This window comes from Microtus pennsylvanicus, chromosome 4 (assembly GCF_037038515.1).
Source record: "Microtus pennsylvanicus isolate mMicPen1 chromosome 4, mMicPen1.hap1, whole genome shotgun sequence".
In the NCBI taxonomy this organism is placed as follows: domain Eukaryota; kingdom Metazoa; phylum Chordata; class Mammalia; order Rodentia; family Cricetidae; genus Microtus; species Microtus pennsylvanicus.
In genome coordinates this window covers 96375322-96394832 of record NC_134582.1, presented here as the reverse complement: position 1 = coordinate 96394832, position 19511 = coordinate 96375322, and the positions used below count along the sequence as shown (strand labels likewise).

General features: G+C 41.1%; 3 protein-coding genes across 6 annotated transcripts in view; 1 reads left to right on the top strand and 2 right to left on the bottom strand.

Moving 5' to 3' along the window:
• Positions 1–19511, bottom strand: part of LOC142848192 (enoyl-CoA delta isomerase 2-like) — a 51462-nt gene that overhangs the window by 17249 nt on the left and 14702 nt on the right. The window contains exons 1-2 of one of the 2 annotated variants that reach the window (XM_075969910.1): positions 2487–2611; positions 1646–1808 (exon numbers count right to left, since the gene is read on the bottom strand). In XM_075969910.1, the coding sequence (XP_075826025.1) occupies positions 1646–1753 (108 nt within the window). In that variant the 5' untranslated portion in view covers positions 1754–1808; positions 2487–2611. Of the gene's footprint in view, positions 1–1645; positions 1809–2486; positions 2612–19511 lie in introns of those variants that run through there. The other variant, XM_075969909.1, reaches the window with a different exon arrangement.
• Positions 7372–7810, top strand: LOC142848779 (large ribosomal subunit protein eL31-like). Its single transcript, XM_075970955.1, has one exon. It carries the CDS (start codon positions 7392–7394, stop codon positions 7767–7769), a length of 378 nt encoding a protein of 125 aa, XP_075827070.1. The 5' UTR covers positions 7372–7391; the 3' UTR covers positions 7770–7810.
• Positions 15095–19511, bottom strand: part of LOC142848191 (enoyl-CoA delta isomerase 2) — a 50164-nt gene continuing 45747 nt past the window's right edge. For all 3 annotated transcript variants that reach the window (XM_075969908.1, XM_075969905.1, XM_075969906.1), the window contains exons 8-10: positions 17572–17661; positions 16042–16185; positions 15095–15411 (exon numbers count right to left, since the gene is read on the bottom strand). In XM_075969908.1, coding sequence (XP_075826023.1) covers positions 15256–15411; positions 16042–16185; positions 17572–17661 — 390 coding nt within the window. In that variant the 3' untranslated portion in view covers positions 15095–15255. The remainder of the gene's footprint in view (positions 15412–16041; positions 16186–17571; positions 17662–19511) is intronic.

The following is a 19511-nucleotide window of genomic DNA, read 5'->3' as shown; positions in this document are numbered from 1 at the left end:
ACAGAATTCCCTCTACCAATGGGAAGCTAAGAACCTGCTGGAGATTACAGGTAGTGGCTTCTATTTGTTCCTGGTCCTTGTACTTCTCCATCCCAACTGCTGACCAGTCAGTCCTAACTCCAGACAGACAGCAAAGCTTAGGGCTGTGCAATTTCTAAGACCGCCTCAGCTCATATCCACTAAAAGACTCACAGTACCCTTGCAAGCTGTGGTATTCATGGTTAAAGTTCCTCAAAGAGAAAAAATAGAGACTTAACTAACAGAAGGCAAAGATTCATAGAATAAAGTTCAGAGCTGAAGTCAATGTGACACTTCTATTGTCTTCTGACCAAAGGTTATGAAGGGGAAAATCCCCAGATTGATGGATATATGAAAATATGGTGGACTATTGGAAATGAAGAAGTTCTCTGCAGTTTCCATGTCCACTGTTTGTCAGAGCCCTAACCCATAGGTAAACCTACCTACCCTAAGAGCAGCCTGTACACTAAATCAATGGCTAGACTCTCCAGGCAAACAAAGATGCTTGTGTCAAGCATGACTGTGCATGGGCTTCAAGAATAACCCCTAGCAGCTGAGGACAAAGTCTTTTTGGACAAGTAAAATTCTTGAATGTACACTTCCATTTTCTGAGTTAGGGTTTCTATTGCTGTGATAAAAATACTCTGACCAAAAACAACTAGGGGAGGGGAGTGTCTATTTCAGCTCCCAACACTGAGGTCTTACTCCATCGATCACAGAAGTCTGGGCAGTAAATAAAGACAGGAACCTGGAGACAGGAACTGAAGCAGAAGCCATGGTCAATGCTGTTTACTGGCTTGCTCAGTGTCCTCTCTTAGGCATTCCACATCAATCATTAATCAAGATAATGTCTGACAGCTGTGCCTACAAGTCAATCTTACGGAGGCTCTTTCTCAATTGAGAGTCACTCTTTCCAGATGACTCACGTTTATGTCAAGTTAACAAAGAAAAACAACCTGGACACCTCCACAGAGACACTCATGCTAATCACCTAGTAGATATCTTAAAAATAATAAATTGTAACACAGGAGTCCAGGATGGCAGACAGAGGAGTGAAGTCTTTCCATTATAACCTTTAGTTCCTCAGTGATTATAAAAATTTTCAAACATTCACAAATACATGAGTTGTAATATCCTATTAACAGTTATTAAATTTTATCTTATATGCTTCACCTATTTTTTAATTTTAATTGGTTTCACACATCCCAAACACTACATTATGCACCCTTAAATTACTATCAATTTCCCTGAAACACAAACATTTATTACATAAACATGGCACCATTAACAATATCCAGGATACCACTAAATAATAGTAAATCTCAATCAATATTCAAATTTTCAAAATTGTCCCCAAAACTCCGTTTCAGTGAGTTACTCTAATCAGGAAGGACTCCAAACCAGGGGCCCAAACATGCAAACGGGAATGTGAATGTTATATCTCTGTGCTTTGAAAGTATATCAAGACCCAACCTAAAAAGCAAACCTAAACTAAGCCTGCATCACAAGCCACAAAGGGTGACAACCATGCAGCCCAACCATGCAAAGCAGCCTGCTAGAAGCATATCAACTTCAGGAATCATTTGCTCCAAATGTGTATAAATCACATCTGACCTCAGCCCATTACCTGCTTATACAGCCCATAGAGTTGCAGCTTCACTTGGTTTCCTGGGTCCTTCTTCAAGAGTTTCACTTGGTTCACTGCATTTTCAAAGTCCTGCTGACTGGCTCTCATCTTTGGTCTGCCCAAGTGCACCTGAGCCACTGGGAATCTAAAGACCTGCGGGAGACTACAAACAGTGGTTTTTATTTGTTCCTAGGTCTTCCTTTCTGCAGCAGAATTACCCACTGGCCCCAAACCCTATGAATCAGGATGACATGTTTATCTACAATATTTTCTATAAGTAAGCAACTTCCCACAGACTGGCACAAACTTTTTCAAATGACGTGTAGGTTTTGCCTTTTGAGAAAGTCACTCATGCCACCACCGCTTTACTGCAACCACCAGGCTCCAGGCTTTGCTTTTGGGGCGCAATTTCTTTGGGTTGTTTCATTTGGCTCGCTCTAACCAGCCACTTGTATAAAGAGGGTTTGAAAACCACGCTAGTGATAAAGAATTGCTCCTTTGCAGCGCTCAGAAAACTGGCAATCTTGGTCACAGTGCACCCTTAGAGCCCTAGGAAGTTCCGGGTTCGGCCTGCAGGCATGGGCGTCTCCCAGAATCAGAGCTTGCAACTCTCCCTGGTGGACAGAGGTGAGCAGAGTACTTCCATTCTTTCCCTTTTGGATTCAGCAGAGGAAGGACATTCTATTTAGAGCTCTCTAGCTGGGAAACCCTCACAGGAGGATCCTGCTGTCCTGCTAGCCAGACCGGTTGACAGAGTGGGCGGCTTGCGCGGGCGCTTCCGCGGGCTGGCGACAAACCCCGCTGGCAACTTTGGTCCAGAGAGCCGAAACTGCAGGCTTACCTTGGACACCAGCGCCGCACCACTCTCCAGATCACTGCCGCCAAAGCCAGATGCTTAAGACAGTGTGATCCCTGAGGCTTAGGTCCAGTTGAAACTGCAGGACCAGACCAGGTGGGGCGGAGCCAGATGTGAGCTCCGGCCATAGGCGGAGCCAGGCATCTTAGGGCGGGCAGAGCAGGGCTTGGGTGTGAGCACTGGGGGAGGGGTGTGGCTGGCCTGTCCTACTGATCTGAGAATGGGCAGATATCAGGGAGGAGTCCAGAATTTCTGGACCAGGTCCAACTTGGTACGAAGGCGACTGGCACAAGACTGGCAAAGACAGCTGGAAGCAGGAGTACGGAGGCAGATCGCTGGGCTCTGGGAGTTTTAATCAGAGATCCTAAAGCATATTCATGTAGAAACCGGATCATTTTTCAGCATGTTCAGTTAGGAGCACATTCCTGAGCACACTCAGTTTAAGGTCATGGAGCACGTGTTTAAAAGATTAAATCAACAAGAATGCCCCCTGGACATGCTTATCTTGCACAATAAAGTCTAAGAGGAACGTGGAAGGACACTGTTCAAGTTGCATTAATGTAAGGCGTTTGTACCTGAAGGTGTCGGCCTTGCTTAGCAGCTAACCATATGAGCAGGGGCCATGTCCTGTGAACACAGTTGTCTGACTGGAGACAGGGTAGTAATGGGGCAGTTCTCAATGAAAGGGAACCACTGTGAGTTGGGCAGCACTTCCTTTAAGCATGAGGATCAGTGCATCCTTGCTAAGGAGTTCGGATTCTGTGCTAAGAATATTAGAGAGCCATAAAAGAGCTAATTGGTGGGGCTAGAGAGTTGGCTGAGTTGTTTGAGAACATTTGTTGCTTTCGCAGAGGACCCGCGTTTGTCTTTCCTGAACCTACATGGTGTCTTATGGCCATTCATAATCCATAGCCAAAGGAATAGAGCCCATCTTCTGGCCTCGGCAGGCACCAAACACATAGATGGTATTGCATGTGTATAGTTATACAAAATCAACCACACATAAATAAACTAATAGATAAAGTTAAATTAAAATCTTAAATACATTTTTTAAAGGATCCAGTTGGCATGCCTTTGATCTAGTTCACAGAGCAGTCAGAGTTGCCCAGCACACATCCTGAGGGTATTGTTTCTGGACCAGAGTAAGAATGGCAGAATCCTCAAGCCCTCAGCCAGAGCTCTAATCTCCACTGTGTTGTAAGAGGACCAGGGCCTGCTCGTACTTATGAAGACCTTGAGGGAAATTATCTGATTCAATTAGATCTGACCTTAGAACCTGGTTGCAAGGACCAGTGCTGCCTAAGAAGTGATTTGATAGAGTCCTAGGCCTAGTGGTGACAAGAGCCAAGGAAATGTTTCAAGCAACACTGAATCTTGGGGATTCTGCTTTACCTAATACGCTAAGAATTTTGGCAGATGTTTCTTGAGATGGTGGCATGGAACCTATGGTTGATGAACCTGTCAGCCAAAGTGACTGTTTTCATTTTTAACATTAAAATCTCATAAGATTATATTATTATCCTGACATATAAAATTCTAGCATATAGTGTAAGGAATGACTTTAATTTTGTGCAAACAATGGCAAAGCCTGGACTCTGAAAGAAGCCTGAATCCCTTTGTCCCACTGAGGTCTCCCCTCTCTGGATCTGTTGTCCTTCCACAGCTGTTTCTTGAGTTTATCTCCCCCTCCCCCATCCCACTCAGTCTTCCCTCAGGTCTCACTGTTTCTGCATTGCTGTAACTTGATCAGCTCTGACTGGCTTTGCTTTCTTCCCACAACTGCAGCCTGCTTTCCTCCTTCTCCCTGACTGATCTTCCTACAGTGTAACTCTGATGGCTGTGGTTCCAACTGTGGCTCAGAGTTCTCATTTGGGAAACAACTCTCAGTTCCCCTGTCGATGGCATTTAGGGGCACGACCTTTTAGTAGTAACTAAGGTGAAATATTAAAGAGGATTATGAAGGTCCTAGCTAGTAGACAGACCTTGACAATTAGACATCCCAGCTTCCAGAATGCCGAACTGGCTTCTGTTGTCTGTATTTTACCCAGTTGGTGGCTTTTTTGTAGACACATAAAATGGACCAAGACACTGACGTGACTCATGATAGTCTATTGATCCTTCCTCTGTCACTGGAATCTTGTGTGGGTCCCTTTGCCTAATAAGTAACCCTAACCTCTTAGTGTAACAGATAAGGAAGGCCTTTGAGATTTGGTCCATAATGTCTACTCATCTCTCCTGCTTGCCCTTTCCATACATTCATTCACACAGTCCTTTATCCATTACACTAACTTTTAAAAAGACAGTTTCACTGTGCATCTCACTAGATTTTCTGCATCTGTCCAGAAGATCATGTAATTTTTCCCTAATTTTATTTATATGCTATATTGCATTTATCAATCTATGTATGTTGAAACATCCTGCATATTCATGTTGCTTACATGATTCAGCTTACATGATGCAGTCTTCATAATGTTTTCCTCAATTGTGTTTGCAAGCATTTAGCTAAGAATTTGTACCTCTATGTTCATCAGGGAAATTGCTCTGTAACCATCTTTATCTGTTTTTGTCATCCTCTGGTTTCCATGTGAGAATAATTATGCTTTCACAGAATGGTTTTGGTTCTTTCCCCTCAATTTGGCTGAGCCTTCTGCGGAGTGTTGGTGTTAGATCTTTCTTAAGCTTTAGTAGACTCCAGATATGAGTCCTTGAAGACCTGGACTTTTCTTTGTGAGAGTACTTCTAATTACAGCTTTAATCTCATTGCTGGTAATGGCTCCTCTAGTGGACTTATTTATATATTCTGCCTTCGATTTTGGCTAAGTTATATGCATTTAGAAATTCATCCATTTCTTCCTGGTTTTCCAGGTTTTAGAATCTGTTTGCAAACATTCCCCAGTAATGATATAGATTCCTTGGAGATTATCTGTCTGTCTGTCTGTCTGTCTGTCTCTCTGTCTGTCTATCTATCCACCTATCCATCCTTCCTTACTTCCTTTCTTCTTTCATTTCTGTTCCTTTGCAACAATATCCCCTTTATGTATAATTTTTAAAAATCTGGGTCTTTTCTCTCTTTTTGTTAGTTTGTCTAAAGGTTTGTCATTCTTGTTAATTATTCTGAGTTCCTTTCGGAGAACTTTTTCTCTCAGTCTCAATTTTATTTAATGGTTCATTTACCGTGGATATATTAATGGCTGTGAAGGCCTGGGGAGATCTCATGAATACATAAAGACCTCTGTAGTAATAGGCTGCTTATTTGTTCCCAACTGTTCATACTAGAAATAACCATATGGAAACTGTATTAATTACAACACTATTGGGCCTATTAGATTATACATATTTCTAGCTCACTCTTATTTATTAATTTAACCCATTTCTATTATTTTATATTTTAGTATGAGGATTGTGTCCTCCTGGCAAGGTTCCACCTGGTGATGTGTGTCTTTCTCCTCTGGCAGCTCCATGACATCTCCTGTGTCTGCCTTCTTTCTCGTAGCATTCAGTTTAGTTTGTCACACCTAGCTCTAACCTGCCCTATCACCAGCCAAGGTGATTTCTTAGTCATTAACAAATAAAAGCAACACATATACAGAAGGACTTCCCACACCATTACCCCTTTTCTGTTTAATTAAAAAGAATGTCTTTAACTTTAACATAGTAAAATTACATATAACAAAACAGTTATCAAGCAAGAATTACACTTACAATATTTATACTACTTTATCTTTTATCATAACTAAAAAACCTATAACTATCCTTCAACTCCATTAAATACTCCAGAAGGATATAATATTACCTAAGTTAACAGGAAGTGCATTGTAAGCACTTGGCAAAGACATCTTGATGCCTAGACAGTCATCCAAAATTCTTGTGTATCATTGGGGCATCCATCCTTGGCTTATAGGCCCATAGTATCCAGCAGACTTTTTCATGAAGCAGGAAATTTCAAGACAGTTCTGCCTATATTGGCAGTTGTCAGTCACTTTTTTTCTGTGTCCTGAAGAATGTCTTGCAGACTCTTTTATGAAGCAGGAACCCTGAAGGATTGTCTTACCTTTAGGAAATTTCAGCAGTCATTTTTCTGTGGGTCCTGCATGTCCAGTCAAACAGTTCAGGCAAGAGCAGTTCCTTGCCCAAATGGCTAATAAAGTCCATGAGGAGTCTCTTTGATGCCCATCTTTCACCTAAAGTAACTGGTGCTACCAGGAGCAGATGTGTCTCATTGTCATGAAAAGTTCTAAGTTCTTATAACATTTTAAACACCACATTCTGTAGGTTTGTGAAAGGTTTGGAGACTATCTAAAATATATTTCTATATATCTAGCAAACCTAACTAACCTGATTACAAGCTTGACTATTATAGATGACTCTCTATTAACCTATATTTCTTAATTATACATTACATTTTTAAATGACTGGCACACACAATACCTTAGTCAAGAGTAGACATAGACAATTAACAAAACTGACCTTCAATTTTTATCAATAGACCAAGATCAGTAATTGAGAGGCAGTGGATTCATTCTGGATTAAGAAAAATCAGGTTTGCTCAAGGAAGACTACCCCTGAGAAACCTCCAATAGGTGTTGATGGACCAGATGGTCTAACATTTCAGAGAACCTCTGTTGAAGTTTCTTCTGAGTTCTACATCCAGAATAGTTTCAAGACTGCTGGCTGAGATGATCAAGCCTCACACAAAATTTTCAAGTCAAGACTTGACCATAATCTTAAATTTTCTTTAGGCCCCTATAAGATTATCAGCACCCCAAATCAGCAGGAATTAGCCTGGCAAACTATGCTCACATTCCCGCAAAATGGACTGTGGATATTTTCCTTTGTATAAAATGTTGGTTAAAAGTTTTCATGAGCCCTTTCCAGCTTGGGCCCGGCAGAATGGCTCCCGCAAAGAAGGGTGGCGAGAAGAAGAAGGGCCGTTCTGCCATCAACGAGGTGGTGACCCAAGAATACACCATCAACATTCACAAGCGCATCCATGGCGTGGGCTTTAAGAAGCGTGCTCCTAGGGCACTTAAAGAAATCCGGAAATTTGCCATGAAGGAGATGGGGACTCCAGATGTGCGGATTGATACCAGGCTCAATAAAGCCGTCTGGGCCAAAGGAATAAGGAATGTTCCATATCGTATCCGGGTACGTTTGTCCAGAAAACGTAATGAGGATGAGGACTCACCAAACAAACTCTACACATTGGTAACTTACGTGCCTGTTACCACATTCAAAAATCTACAGACAGTCAATGTGGATGAGAACTAACCTACTGAATCTCAAATAAAGTTGGAGAACAGCCAAAAAAAAAAAAAGTTTTCATGAATAATGGTCAGGGGGAAAACTAAACAAAGGATATTATATTAAGAGTTCTTCTTGTTTGTTTGTTTTTTTTTTTAAAGGTGGAAGTGCTGTGGGACAATAGTCCTGTATCCTGTAACAATTCCTCAGTTATATTGTAGCCAGTCAGGAAGTCTAGGCAGGGTGACCAGGCAGGAAGTATAGGTGGAACAACCAGCATAGGAGAACTCAGTGAAAAGACTCAGTCTGCAGTTGTAACCCAGATACAGAAGAAGCAGTATGAGAATGCCTCACTGATAAAGGTACCAAGCTACGTGGCAACACTGGCAAGAATTATGCCTTAATGTAAGATATAAGAGTGAGTTAATAAGAAACCCTGAACTAACAGGCCAACCAATTTATAATTAATGTAGACCTCTATGTGTTTCTTTGGGACTGAATGGCATCGTGACTGGGCAGGACAGAAACCTCTGTCAACATACCTCTGCTCAACATTTGTATGATTCTATTGTCAGAGGACGGACTCATAGAGGACACAGTGTATGGAATTTGGAGAGAACTTTTATTACAAAGCTAAAATACTCAAGGGGTAAGTGTGAGTGTTCTCAGTATGAATCACAAGTTTTAGGCAACTCATCTATGAGCAAATGTTAATGGAATATTGATGAGTTCAGATAGATTGGAGGGACAGACAATTCTGAAATTGGGGAGATTATGTTTCCTAATGTTGGTATAGAATTTATTCCCCCTTTCTGCCCAAGACATCAGTCGCATGATGGGAACAGCCAACACTAATGACAGGTAATTATAATACCATCCTGTTGGACTAAGATGTATAGACTGGCCCGGCACCCTAGCACTGGTTTCTGTTTCTTTTCCTTTGTCTGGGGACTCCACATATACCAGACCAAATGCTATTCTACTACATGCAAATCTTTTTTTTTTTTTTATGGTCAGCACTTGAAAGACTCTTTTGCATTCCTGGCTTGAGTTTGGATGACTCCTCCATGCACTCTACTGAATAATTTTGAGTTGTTCCTCCCTGGCCATACACATCTTCTTGCTGCAATTTTTTCTAAGACTTTTTTTTCTTCTAAGATATCTCTGTTCCAGCCAGAATCTATGTTACCCAGGCTGGTTGGTATCTTGCCATCCTAGTACCTCACCCTCCCAAGTGCTGAGGTTACATATATCCAAGCTACGATTTTTCCCCCTCTGTCTTTGTCCTTCAGCAGTTTGGCTTTGATGTAAGCTTTATGTTCTTAGAGTGTAGGTGGTTTGGGGGTTGCTGAGTTTCATAGATGTGTGAACATATATCTTTCATCATGTTTGAGATAGTTTTAGTTGGGAGTTCTTTAAATATCTTGTCTGTCTCAACCAATGTCTTTATCTTTTACTCTGTGCATACAGTGATGATGAGATACCCACCCCAGTTCGTGTAGTTGTTTTAAAATTTCTAATATCATTTTGATGTTTTTTTCATATTAGCTAACTTCCACTAATCTGTTTTCCACTTTACTGACATCTTTTATTTTCTCAGTTTACTGTGGTTCCTGCATTATGCCTTTTTAAAATTAGAGATATTCTTTCTTCTTTTTTTCTTATTTCCTATATTTTCCTTTTGGCTTTTAAGAAAATAATTTCTCAGGCAGTGGCTTGTATCCATCTTTCCAGTCTAGTATGCGAACTTACACAATATACAGGATGAAGATGATGGCTGCTTCATATTATCAAATCCGGTAAGTTTGATTTCATGCAACACAGGCTTGGCACTGTGTACTTGACTCCTCAAGTTTTCCTGCCTGCATCAGGATTCCCTTTTCTGCATTATGCTAATCTGCACAGGGAAGCTCCAGAGACATGACTCGGGTCCCCAACTGAAGTATAACTTCTCTTACCCAATAGTTTCTTTTTCAGTTCTGGTAATTGACTCAAGTCATGTTAAATTAATGAGTTAACTGATAGAAAATTCACAGACCCATCCACTCAGTGGCATAGTCTATTACTAATTTTACTTTGATAAGTATTTTTTTTAAAAAAAATTCTAAGTACTTGTAGAGTTTTGTGTGAAAGTCAACACTCACATCATATCCCTCAAGATCTTAAGCCCAATTATTACTGAAGACAATCTTCATAAGTCTAATGACACGGTGCAACGAGATCTCATGGGAGGCCAGATGGAAATAATGTATTAAAGGATTGCTATCAATCATGAACCAATAGGACAAATAACTCATTAACATGATTCATGTGAACTGACATCGCTATTCATCTGCCACACACAGGTACCTGCTTCAAGGAGGTGCTGCCAGCACTGACAAGGTTGGCATATTGGCAACATTCATTCATTCATTCATTTGTAAATCATGTCCCCATTTATTGATCACTCTTGGGTTCCAGGTATTAGCAAAGGACACTGGAGTAAAGTTGAGGTTTGATGAGTTGGCTATGAACTTCAGATCCTTGCTCCTCTTGCAATACAGAGGACACTACATTTCCATCTGTATCAGTTCCAGGATGCTACACGATGTGGATTTTGTATTGTGGGTTCTCATCTTTGCTATATAACAGCATTAACCAGAGTTCAGTAATGCTGAAGTTCAGCAAGTTAAACTCAGATTCATCAATGATCCACTGTTTTCCAGAGTACACTGTTTTTGTTATTTTGCTGACATGAAATTGAAGCCCAGAGTTTAAGTAGAGTTCAAGGTTTCATGTTCAAGGTCTCAGAATTAGTGACTCTGTGATGTGGGAGCTCAAGATCATTATCAAATCGGTTAAGTTCTCTGTTAATTATTCTTGTGAGTGAGAAGAGTCAATAACCAAAATTTCAATAAAAACATGAGGTGTTTCAGGGATACAATCTTTTTGTAAAAGTTAGAAAATGTAAAAGTATCAAAATTGAAATCGCCTATTATTTTAATGCTAAGAAAACTACTCTATGTAAGACTGAATTTAGATAAATGAATGCAATATTGTATTTGGGTTCTCTAGAAAACAGAACTGATAGAAAGAATATTACAAGTGGGATTAATTAGATTGTCAAATAGAATGCAAACTGGGTAGTCCAAAATGGCTGAATGTGCACTGGAGAGGCTTAGAGCTCAGTAGCTGCTCATCCGATGAGGGACATGGCCTCAGGAGTTCCATCTAGTGATGAAGGTCAGGAGGATTCATGTAGAGTCCCTAGTCTTCATTATCAGTGGAAGATAAGCTGGATTCTATCTACTCAAGTGGACTAGGGCAGCAGCAACAGAGTAGATACAGTCCACTCACCAGCAGGGGGCAAAGGAGAGCAGGTAAAGAAGCAATAGTTTAACCTAGGCCCCTCCCATAGCTGAGGCATCCAAGGGAAGGTCTATAGGAAGGTGCTTCCTTCTAGGGATGTGGGACTTTGTCATATAATCCATTCTGGAAATACCCGTACAGACCTAGCAAATGGTTTATTTCTTAGTTGATTCCCAATCCAATCAAGCTGACAATCAAGATTAACCAACAGAGATGTTAATTCTAAATTTAAGATACTGAAAAGATGTGATAGAAAAACTCTCAAAAAAAAAAAAAAAGCTTGAATTCAAGATCAATTGATATTCTCAGGTGCAGATATTTTAACGTCAAAATGGCACTTTTTTGTTTTGTATTTTTTGTTTTAAGGCTTAGTTCTACTCTGTACCGTACACTGGCCCCAAACCTCCTTGTGCCGCAGCCATCCTCTTGTGATGTGTCCGGTCTATCCCTCTTAATCTTGTCCTTTCTGTCTCCTTCATCCTCTTCTTCCTCTTCCCCACTTCTTGTTAAATCAGGGTCCTGCCACACAGCCAAGGTTGGGCTCTAAATCGGGATTGTTCAGCCTTTCTGTGATTACAGTGTATGCAATATGCTTTTCTTTTGCTTCATCTTTAACAACCACCTCCTCCACAGGGTGTCCTAGTAGAAAGAGGGACCTTGGTAATGCCCCCTTCCTTTTACATCTCAAATGTATTCTGTTGCAAAAATTGAATGTGTCTTTAACACTGGTACTCAGAGGTCAAGGACTAATTGATCTTGATGAGGAAGAAAACAGAGTCATTGGGAATAAGATCCCTCCCTTGTGAGGGGCTCTTGACCATTGTCTTAATGTAGCCCCCATTTGTCTCCTAAATCCCCTTTGTGCTGTTATACGCCTGAAGATGGAGATCTGAGGCAGGAGGGACTCTGCTGTTTTCCTCAGTGCCTGTCACTGGCAGCAGGAATGAACGGATGCAGCTAACTGGGTGACCTGATGATCTTCCTCAAGGATGCAGGGTGCTCATCTGCTCGAGAGACAAGGGAGCTCCTTCATGACTCAGGGTCCTCTACTCAGGAGACAGAAGAGTGTCCCTCAGACTCATTTGCAGGATGTGGGAATGAAGCAGGAAGACAAGAGGACTCGGATGGAGTCAAGTGCCTACATCGGGAGAGGGATGTTATGTCTATGCCTCAGCAGCAGCTGTGTGTGACCCAGGGACTATGAGGCTAATCAGCTGTAGCTGAGATTAGTGGTCAGGGACAGTGCATGCTGCTGGAATCCCTGTGTTTTCTACAGGATTCTGCCCTTGAATAGGAGACTGTTTGCAGGTGCTCTGTGCATGCTTGAAGCTCGAGAAGGGGGTAGTAGTAAAGAGAAAAATGATCAGTGGGGTCCTTAGTAATACCTAGATCACAGGAGTGTGGACTTAGGCTGTCGGCCTTGTCAAACAGTCTGTTTGCGATGCTCTAGGAAAGGCCAGCACAGCTCCTTTTCCAGGGTGTGGAGCTTATTATGTAGAAGCTCCAGGTGTCAGCCCTGAGATGGAATTAGAACCAGGGGCTTGAGAGGGTTCTCTCCCTTAGCCCTGTGTTTTCTAACTAGCTCTACTGCCTCACGACACCAGTAGTAATTCTCTTTCTTTCTGATTCTGTCTGACTTCAAGGTTTTTCGGACAGCAGCCATCAGTTAGAATCTGAAATTCTGGTAACACAATTATTAAGCATTTTTTTTTCAGAATCAACTTGTTTTCTCTTTGTCTCTACTTTTTTTCTGCCTAGCCTGTGCATCCGGGTCTAACATCACAGCACAACTTATGTGCACAACTTATACTCAATGATTACCCTCAACTACTTTTTGGTAGCAAAGAAATTTCCCTCAGGTATCCTTCTCTAGAAAAATTGCACGTATTATTCGTTACTTTCGAAGAAATAGACTTCTCCCCTAATCATCCATTTTTCTTATTTATACAAAGTTTAATATTCACTCTGTTCCAATATAATTTAAAGAATGAGAATGGTAGCTATAGTTTTGTGCTGGTTTGCTGAGAATGGTGTACCAGGCTTTTTCTTTCGGGCCACCAATCAGCTCCCAAATCATGACGCAGATTCTGATTATTAGATTTGATGCTCCACCTAGCTTAGGCTTGGTTCTGGATAGCTCTTCTAACTTAAATTTCCGGTTTCTCTTTATCTACCTTTGCCTTGGGGCTTCCTTCTGTATACCTTACTTTCACTGCCTCTCATGTCTGGCTGGCCTGGCTTCTGGACCAAGTTATATCCTTCCTTCTCTCCTCTCTTCTCTTGTTCTTCCCTCTCTCTCTCTCTCTCTAGATTTCTCCTCATACTTATTCTCTCTACCCACCAGCCCTGCCTAGCCTTTCTCTGCCTAGTTATTGGGCTTTCAGCTCTTTATTAGACCAATCAGATGCCTTAGGCTGGCAAGGTGAAACAAATGCAGTACATCCTTACATAATTAAACACACCTCCTTACATCACTAAACAAATGCAGCATAAACAATACAACAATCTTTACATAGTTAAGATGATATTCCACAACAGAATGGCCTCCACATACCCCTGTATTTGAATACTTGGATCCTAGTTGGTGAAACTGTTTGGGAAAGATGAAGAAGAGTGGCCTTGTTGGAGGAGGTATATCACTGGTGGTGGAGTTTTTAACAGATTGGTACAGTTCCCAATGTGTTCCCTGCCTTCTGCTTGATGTTTGAGAGGTGAGCATCAGTTTCTGCTTGCATACTGGTCTGATTTTGGTTCATGATGGACCGTGATTTTGTAATGTAAACTGAAACAATTCTTTCTACCACTAAGTTGCCTTTGGCTATGGTGCTCAGCACAGTAGTAGAAAAGCAAACTAGAATAATTATTTAATTTCCCCCCACTATTTCAGATGCTATACTTTTTGTAATGTAGTTTTCTGTGTGAAGACTGCTGGTTGTTATATGTTGATTTTGTATCCTTCAAATGTACTTGTATTGTTTATAAGTCTGAGCTGTTTCTGGTAGAGGATAAAGGATCTTTTAATTATGTATCCATATCTTTTGAAAATAGGAATAATTTGATTCTTTCTTTTCTAATTTCATCCTTTTTATTGGAGCACTACACTGAATAAGAGAGGTGGTAATGGATATCCTTGTCTCATTCTTGATTGTTTTAGAAAGTGACTTTCATTTCCCCATGTAGGATAATATTGGGGACAGGTTATTGTACATGGTGTTCATTACTTTGAAGTATATTCCATCCAATCTTCACTTCTCCAGCACTTTTGCCATGAAAGCATGTTGAGCTTTATCATTGTTTTTTTCTGCATCTGTCCAGATCATGTGGTCTTTCCTTAAGTTTAATTATATGCTATATTGCATTTATCCATCTATGTATGTCGAACCATCCTATATATCCAAGATGAACTCTACATGATGTAATCTTCATAATGTTTTCCTCAAATGTGTTTGCAAGTATTTAGCTAAGAACTTGTGCCTCTATGTTCATCAGGGAAATTGCTCTGTAATCATCTGCTGCCTGCAGATTTGGATATAGAACTCTCAGCTACTTCTCTAGCACCATGTCTGCTTGCATGCCACCATGCTTCCTTCCAATGATGACAATCGACTAAACCACTGAACTATAAACCAGCCCCAATTAAATGCTTTCCATTATACGAGTTGTTGTGGTCATGGTGTCTCTTCACAGCAATTGGAACCCTAACTAAGACAAGTGGCATTGAAGATTTTTTTTTCTTCTCCTTTGCCAGATGGTTGAAAAAGAAAATGTAATCAAAGAATACCTCAAGTTGGTGATCCAAAGACTGTTGGTGTTTGGCCCAATTTACTCAGTCACTATGTGTGGATGGTAAACTGTTACCATAGTGTCAGAGATGTGAACTCAGAATGTCAGGCTCTAGACATTTTTCAGAACAGGTCCCCAAATACGCTGTCTTAGGGTTCATACATTCATGTCGAGCAATGTACGACTTTCTATCACCAAAAACTTTCATGAACTCTTAAGGCTTGAGGTATGAAAATTTTTATTTGTCAGCGCTGTGAGGCCTTCTCATTACAATTGCTGTGTTAGTCAAGGTAAAGGCACAGTGAAGGGTGTTGTTCATACACCAGAAACTGAAACTCACGGCACATCCTTCCTTTGAGAAGTCTAATTGCGGGGGTGGGCATCACAGCTTTGATTTTCTGGACATGAAGCTCATGATAGCATTGATGCATTCCTCGGACAGCCACCTTTCTTTGAGGGTAGTGCACTCTTCAGCATTAACTGCGTGGAGCTTTTCTTTCTCATTTTTTCTGATCAACTGTTTGGAAATTCTCATGGACTGATGGAACAAAACCAACAAGAAATTATTCCAACAGGAACAGGATCAGTCCATTACTGCCATCTGCCGTAATGAACTCATGCTTTTAGATTTTACTAAGACATGTATAATCGGGTTTACCTTTAAGGTACACAGAGATGATTCTATTATTTAAGGTACACAGAAAGCTCTGTTATTATACATTTCTAAACAGCCCTAGATAGATACAAATCTTCTGGTTCCAGGATAACACACTCAACAGCAAGGATGTAAGAACAATCAGCCACAAGCTACTACCTATACAAATTGATGTGCTATAGAGTGGGGTCCCCTAAATATACTCAACCTCCTCACCTCCCACCTGAATCCCAAAATAAAAAAGCTGGGTGTCTACTGGCATCCTTCTGGAGTCATCCTTATGAAGCATTTCCCATTTGACCTTGTAGCATGGAAATGAAATGTCTATTTGGTAAGTTCTCTTTGAAAAAAAGAATCACTATTCCCAACATTATAGTAACTCTTAACAAAATCCAGAGGTGCTTAAAGCCAACTGAAGACATGTCTTGTCTTCTTAGCATGCGTCCTCCTAAGGCGCATTTTCCCCTTGGGAAATGATTTCCACATTCACACAAGTAAAAACCAACTACTAACGTTTGGTGGGAGCTTCGCATACGCTTTCAGCCTGGTCCAGATTTCTTTCTCAAAAGTGCTGTCAGGAAAAACTTCAGTGACGAGGCCTTGAGCACAAGCCTCTCTTGCTGTGAGCTTCTTCCCAAAGAGAAGCATCTCAGTTGCCTGCAATGCAAAGCAAGATGTGACCCCAGCTTAATATAGCAAGGCTTCAGCTGACTTCAGAACAGCCAGCTACTGGGAGATGCAGATGTACTCATGGCTCTTAAGGTTGCCTGTCTTTCACAGGAACAGGCAAGCCAATGACCACACTGGACAAAGGTTTTCAAACAGTTGAGACCATAACTGGTTCTGCCTCTCTAGAAGTTAGAACGGCAGCTTCTTCTGCAAAGATCTGCATTGGAGAGGCAAGAATGGGAAGCCCAGGGCAGAAAAGGCCTGAACCCCTAGTAGCTATGAAACACTGTAAATGATGACAAAAAGGAGTAGGGTAGAACAATTGCATCCATAGGGTCAACCTTTGAGGTATTCAGAATCCATTCCCTTACTGGCTGTTGTAATGGTTGACTCTGAATGTCTTCTTCCCCTGCACAGGTACTCAGATTACTTCAGTGGGAATGAAGGGACATGGGGAGAGTTTTCATTGCACTTCAATAAAAAACAAAGCCAATGAGCAAATGTTCTTTCTATAGTCGAGACACATAAATAAATTCCAAAGGTCTAACTGTCTAACTCTGAAGAGCTAGTTCTGCTCAACTTTTCAAAGTTTAACTGATTAATAACCCCAGCTCTATGACGACAGCACGGTGAAGTTAAAGTTTGTATGCCCCTGTACTATCTATGTATATATATGTGGGGGCATCCACAAAAAAAAAAGTCTAATAGTCACCAAATAGGCTCCCTTACCATACAGAGATGGCAACCAATGTCTGCTAAGCCCTTCCCTCTGTCCTTCCTCTCCAGTCCTTTCTTCATGTCCTTGGAGTTACTCCACAGAGGAAAAGTAAATGTGTACAAACACAGAGCTAGCTAGACCTGAGCAGTCAGTGGGCTACCTTGGGCGTCTCAACACACAGCACAATAACTGGTAAAAGGCAGCTCTGACTGGGAGTCACAGTGGCTATGACTATGGAGCTGCTAAAAGCTGGCGACTTCTGGAATTCAGATGGCTCCAAAGAGAAGATGTCACCATGTTATCTCAGAGGATGTTGCTCATCCACACAGTTTGGTGGTTTTGAGCTGATCACATCTGTAAAGACTTCCTAGTCCTGGGCCTACAAGGACTGTCACACAGCTGTGGAAGACAAGGTCTTCTGCTGCCTCCAGTGCTCCAGCTCTAGGTCACCAACTGTCAGACATGGTCCCTGCATCATGAACTGCAGAGCAAATATCCTGACCCTTCCCTTACATCGGTTTTCCCCTTGGTCTGGGTTTTCCATGTTGCAGAGTAAATAGTCATCCTGCAAACTTTGCCCCAGGGAAAGAAGACAGAGTACAGATTGCCTTGGCAACAAAGGCAACACACTGCATTTTAAGTTTTTTCTAAGTTACCTTTGCTGAGCCCATTATCATCGGAAATGTGTAAGACGAGCATGCTTCTGGGCTCTGGCCGAGGTGGCTAAACGGAGTATGAAATGTTGCCTAGTTGGGATTAAGGAAGAACAGAAAAGCATTAAGGTATATAGATGTTAGTCTATAATTCAACTCTGACAAAGTTATGTAATTACTATTTAATCTTAAATTCACAGTCTGGCCTAGCACTTAACCATCTCATGCCTCAGCCTCTTGACTGCAGAGATTACAGGAATGTATGACTGTGTCTAGCTCAGTATTCCTAATTGGTGAGGACATTTAAATTAAAATTATGTGTTATACTATGAATACACAATTCATTTCTAGTATGTTATAAGTGGGGTTTTGTAAATATGTAAATTATGTTGTCACCATCAATTTCAGCTGAGAAAATATTTCGTACACCAAAAGTCCCGTTATGGCCCCTGTGGTCAAGCCCTTCCTACACATCACTATCTCCTCTCTGTCCCTGCTGTCTCTCCCTCCAGCCATTTTTTTTAGAAGGTCACATGCATGGAATCCTATATACAATAGATCTTTGTTTCTTGCTCCTGTCCCTTGGCATAAGGTTTGGGAGTCGCTCATGCACTGCACATTGGTGGCCTCTTTCTCATCACTGCTGCTCTTCCCATATGTACGTGGTGTCACTTGTTGCCCTATATCCAGTTAACGCTTTTACTAATGTTTCCAGCATTGTGGCCATTATCAGTAGGGCCAGTCACAACCACAGACTTACTTGATATAATATATAAAATTCCCCATTTTCAATAATACCTCAACAAAGCTGAAAAATTCTTTTTGGATTTGTTTTACTAAAAAAGAAGTAGATGTGAGTAGAGTAGCCATGCATCAACACCCCATACTGAGACAGGAGAGCTCTACTTTGTCCATGCCCTTATTCAGCTTCCCTAGGAGAAGTCCCTGTAGCCCACACACATCACTATGAACATAGTGCTGTCTCATATGTTTTCAGTTCACATATTATCAGTAGCCTCAGAGTCCAGCTCTTCCATGGTGCAAGGAAGAAATCCATAAGGAAGCAAAGCTGAGCTTATCCTTTCTATTTGAGGGGTAAACACTCATACACACGATCTGAGGGTCATGTTTTTTATGTTCTGTTGGCTCTAATTCTACCTGTGTGGCTTCTAGTTTTCCTTTGTTTTAATTCACTGTTCCAATTCTTCCATGCTTCTCTCGCTTAGCTTAAATACATTTTTTTAAAAACAGGAGGCTTAAGGAAAAAGAATAAGGTTACAATAATTACATCTCATTGGTCATACACACTCCTTAGGTAAACGATAAGGAGACAAGCCATTTACCATATACCATGGCACCTCAAGGTTTCAAGGTTTCAGACTGACAAGGGGTTGGGGACACAGTGCCTGGGTGAGACAAGCCGCAGAGAGATCTGCACAGAGAGTCGGGTCTTATCAGTCATACTTGGCATAAGAAGGATTGGCATGGTTTTTAGGTTGCTCTGTGTTAGTAACTTTGCTTAGACATCTGCAACTCTGACTGTGTGCATAGCTGTAAAGTTTTTAACTTATGATCCATATACAGAAATATTTAGTCATGTTTGAACTTGCTCTGAGGTGAAAATGAGTTAATTGTGTATACTTTGAGTAAAAGGAACAGAGCTGGCTTGTGTTTTACAGTCCCTGTGGGAAAGTAGATCTAGTTATAAAACATATCCAAATATACTTTCTATATATCAAAATTACACAGCTTAATGAGAAGTCATCTTCCTGACCAACATGAGATGCAATTGTGAGATTACATATACAAATCATATGAAATTACACACTTCAGTGCAGGTATTGGGGAGACACCATAGCTGCTTTAGCAAATGTGAAATTACAGACAGGAGACACCCTGCCTGGATGGGATTCTTCTCCATCAGGGAATCATTCCTCCAGTGG

Excerpts from the sequence above, each read along its gene's own strand:
- LOC142848779 (XM_075970955.1), top strand. The coding sequence starts at position 7,392 with ATGGCTCCCGCAAAGAAGGGTGGCGAGAAGAAGAAGGGCCGTTCTGCC.